At 38.2% G+C, this 4,608-nt stretch overlaps 1 protein-coding gene and 1 pseudogene across 1 annotated transcript in view; one reads left to right on the top strand and one right to left on the bottom strand.

Annotated features, from left to right (window-relative positions):
* Nucleotides 1-2,147: 2,147 nt before the first annotated feature.
* TXNDC16 (thioredoxin domain containing 16) overlaps nt 2,148-4,608 on the bottom strand; it is a 118,787-nt gene continuing 116,326 nt past the window's right edge. The window contains 1 exon segment of the mRNA XM_006894373.1: nt 2,148-2,431. Coding sequence (XP_006894435.1) covers nt 2,148-2,431 — 284 coding nt within the window.
* Nucleotides 2,875-3,333, top strand: LOC102856361 (annotated as a pseudogene).

The raw sequence follows: 4,608 nt of genomic DNA, 5'->3' as shown, positions 1-4,608 counted from the left end.
GCCTGAGTAGGCCAGATTTTGAAAATGCAACAGGACTGGACAATGTTTTTTGTTCTGTTATGTAGGCGAACTACGAGTCAGAGACTCCACAGCAAACAATCAAATACACGTTGTTGTTGTTGTTAGATGCCGTCAAGTACAACTCTTAGCAACCTTATGAACAAAAGGTCTGAACCCTGTTCTATCCTGCACCATGCTCACACTTCCTGACACTTAAGAGCCCACTGCAGCAGTCACCATGTCCAATCCACCTGTTTGAGTATCTTCTTCTCCTCCACCAACGCTCTACCCTTACCAACATCATGTCCCTTGCTCCAAGGAATAACTCCTCCTAGAAACACGCCCAAAGTATGAGAGGTGAAGCGCCTAATCACTCTTGCCTCCAAAGAGCACTCTAGCTGCCCCCTCTCTAAGACATATCTATTCGTTTTCTTGGCTGTCCATGGGATGTTAAGTGCTCTTCTCCAACATCACAGTTCAAAGGCTTCAATTCTTTTCCTGTTATCCTTATTCATTGTCCGGCTCTCAGATGTACAGCAAGTAATTGGAAAGACCATGGTCTTAATCATATGCACCATAGTCCTCAAACTGACATAATTACTCCTCAATAATTTAAAGAGGTCCCTAACTGCAGATTTTTCCAGTGCAATATATCTCCTTATTTCCTGACTGCTGGTATGAAGGCTGTTTATTGTGGATCCAAGCAACATGTAACTGCTGACAGTTTCAATCTCCTCTCTATCCATTATGATGCTGCTTATCTATATGGTAGTAAGAATCTTTATTTTCTTGACATTGGGATGCAATCCATATTGAAGGCCACATTCTTTGATCTTCTGGAACGAGTGCTTCAAGTCCTTTTCACTTTCAGCAAGCAAGATTGTGTCATTTGCATAATACAGGTTATTGATGAGCTTCTCTCCAATCCTGATGTCACACTCATCCTTACGAAGTCCAGCTTCTCAGATAATTTACTCAGCATACAGACTGAATAGGTATGGAGAGAGAATACAAGCCTAGACGCTGCCTTCCCAATTCCAAACCATGCAGAGCTCCCTTGCTCTGTTTGCACAACAGCCTCCTGATCCAAAGCCAGGTTTTGAATAAGCATAATTAAGTGCGTTGAGATTCTCATTCTTCTCAATGTCAGCCACAACTTGTTATGATCCACACAGTCAAATGTCTTTGCACAGTCAATAAAGCACAAATAGACATTTTCCTGGTACTCCTCATTTTCAGCCAGGACCCATCTGACATTAGCAATGATATGGCTGGTGCCAGAGCCTCTTCTAAATCCTGCTTGAACCTCTATCAGTTCCCTATCTAAGTACTGTTTCAGCCATTTTTCAATGATCTCCAGCAGTACTTTGCTTGCATGTATTATCAATTAAATTGTTCGACAGATCACCTTTTTTGGGAATGGGAACAAATGTTATTTAGGAACAAAATACACCCAGGTGTAATATCACTCATTTAAATATCTAAATCTATCTATAGAGCACTAGAATTAATTGTGAAAAAGTTGGAATTATAATTCAAGTATATAATATTGCTAGTACTAAATTAATTATTCTCATTTTTTGTTTAGGACAGAGCTATTGAACATAGTAGTCACTGAAATGTGTTAAGTCTGAGTTAAGATGTATGGTACTTATAAAGCACATACTAGATTTTTAAATAAACCTTTTTATACATAAAAAGGATATAAAATATATTCTTAATGATATACTGATTATATGTTAGGATCATAGTAACTTTTATATAATCACAGTTGTTGGGTTATGTACCATAGAGTCGGAATCGACCCATAGTTGACCTTCTGGCAGGTTTTCAGAGGCAATTAATCACATGGACAGAGACTGTTCATCCTTCTCCCGAGGAGCAGCTAGTGGCCTAGAGCCATGTGCCTTCAGTATTACATCACAGCTTCTTGCCACCAGTAGGTAAAATAAATTCATTTCACTTGTTTCTTTTTCTATTTTATAAAGATTTGGCTACTATGAAATTTTAAATTTTTAATATAGCTCACATATTTTTAGTGGCTAGCACTGTTTCAGAAACTTCAATTCTTTATTTTTCTTCAATTAATTCTTAAATTGATAAAAAAGTCAGAATAACATATCAAAGCTTCCCACTGCCCTAAGAAATTAGCAGACCTTTGAGAATCATAACTCTTTATCATGTCTAAATGATTTTTCTGCTTCTTTAAACCAATTACTTCTACTCCAATGCTTTATTCTCAATGTTTCAATTGGTTCTTTTCTGACTGTTGATCTATCTTCATGTTGTTCCTTGTCATCCTCTGGCTCTTCAGTTTCTTTCATATACTCCATAGCCTTCCCAGTGGGACGTTGAGATGATGCAGCATCCATCATACTCAGAAAATCATAAGCAGGAAGAGGAGGTTTCCATTCCTCAGCTGGTAAAACTTCTAGAAGGAAGACAGAATCAAAGGCAAATATCAGCAGTTATCATATGAATATATGAGAAAATATATCCATATTATATTTTGAAAGAGGACAATATTTGTAGGAATGAGTAACTGTCACTTAACTAAACAAAACAGGAGCTGTGGTGGTGACATGCATGATGTGTTGGGCTGTTGGGCTGCTTACCAGAGACCAGTGGTGTGAGTGGTAGCTGGTAAGCTGCTCTGTGGGAGAGACAGGCAGTTTTCTCCAAGTAAGATTTACAGCCTTGGAAGCTCAGTGGAATCAACTTGACAGCAGTGAGTTTGGTTTTGTTTTGCTGCAAACCTAGATTATTTCAACTACTGTCAAAAAGGAACTTGATATATCTACTGTTTCTCTTAATCCGAAATAGAGTAAGTCTTTCTTAAAAATCTTTGTAGGTTTTTTCACGCAGGCAGCTGACATGCCATCAAGACTGAGGAAGAGCTGGAAACTTAGGGGCCACATGAGCCACTGTCACACTGGAAAGCAACAGAAGCACACTGGAGGCTGAGATAATGCAGGAGGCTTGCACCACAACAGGATCAACTTTCACAAATACCATCCAGGTTATTTTGGAAAGGGTGGTATGAGACATCACCACCTGGAAAAGAATCAGAGCTTCTGCCCAAGTGTCAAGGTGACAAATTATGGATGCTTACCAGTGGGCAGACAAAAACAAGACTGGTGCTGCTCCCCTCACAGATGTGGTTCAATCAGTTACTACTAAGTTTGGGGGAAGTGAAAGGTCCCAAAGCAACCAGTCATTGTGTAGCCCAAAGACTTCAGCAGAAGAGCTAAGGAGATTAATGGTGTTGGAGGTGGGGTGGGGGAGTTGCTGTGTCCTGGTGGCTTCAGGTTCCATTACATGGAGGTTGGTTAATTAAAAGTTTTATGTAGAGCAGCTGGTGAATTGGAATCATTTGTCTTTCGATTGGTAGAGCAGCTCCTTACTACTAGTCACCAGATCTTTACATATTGTTCTGTTGTGTACAACTGAGTTGGAACCAACCCATAGTTAACCCCCAAGACGCCTTCCGCCCCCGTAGGTTTTCAGAGGCAATTAATCATAAAAATATATATAATCATTCCAGCAAGATTGTTTTGGAGCAGATATTATTTATTACTTGTTATTTAGAGATTTATTTTCTTACATTTAAGAACATACTATGTTCCACAAAGACTTTTCTAAATCCTACTTTGATGAATGGTGAAAAGGAGTTAAAAGTTTGTGAATATTCTTGGTGTTTATTGTTTTCCTTTAGCATTGTGGCTGTCTTCACTCTATGACAACCATAATCAATAGATTTCTTTGGTCTAGACTATCACTATCCCCCAGTAAGCTTCATTTGCTCTTAAACAAAAAAAAAGGCAACAACTCGGAAAGCAGAAAGGAATGGAGAAGGATAGAAAGATGAATGGGAAACAGGAAACACAGAAAGGAAATACAGAGAGTGCTGCCACAGTGTGGGGTCTGTAATCAATAATCAGTATCATGAACCACCACATGCATGAACTGCTTAATGAAAAAAGAGCTGTTAACTTTTATTCAAATCACATAAAAAGTTAATGTTAAAACTTCTAGTTTTGAAGAATTTCATTAACATCCTTTCATATATTTCATGTAATTAAAATTATTTTCTAAAAATTATAGACAAGGAATAATTACAAATAATTAAAAATGCTACAGGATCAATAGATCAAAATTAGAATATTCTCCTTAAATTAACTTCACAGAAGTGAATCCTAATGTTATTTAAAGACAGTGATCATTACACCTAGAAAATAGATTAAAGCTAATTGTTGCAGTTGTGTGCCACCGAGTTGGAATCAACCCATAGCTGAACCTCCAGAGGGTTTTCAGAGGCAGTTAATCACACTGGAGAAGACATCCACCCTTTCAAGAATGATGTCCTTCTCCAAAGACTGATCTCTCCTGGCCATGTGCCCAAAGTATGTGAGAGAGAGCTTCAAAATTCTAGCCTCCAAGGAAACACTTGGTTTCATCCCCTCTCCAAGACAAATCTATTAGTTTTCTTGGTAATCCATGGTATGTTCAAAACTCTTCTCCAGCATCACAGTTTGAAGGCATTGATGACTCTTCTGTCATCCTTAATCATCTTCCAAATCTCTGAAGCATAACAATTGCAAAAAATAA

This window comes from Elephantulus edwardii, unplaced genomic scaffold, assembly GCF_000299155.1.
Source record: "Elephantulus edwardii isolate Elephantulus edwardi_28Jun2011 unplaced genomic scaffold, EleEdw1.0 scaffold00140, whole genome shotgun sequence".
Classification (NCBI taxonomy): Eukaryota; Metazoa; Chordata; class Mammalia; order Macroscelidea; family Macroscelididae; genus Elephantulus; species Elephantulus edwardii.
The sequence above is the reverse complement of the archived record's forward strand: the minus strand, read 5'-3'. Positions and strand labels throughout refer to the sequence as shown.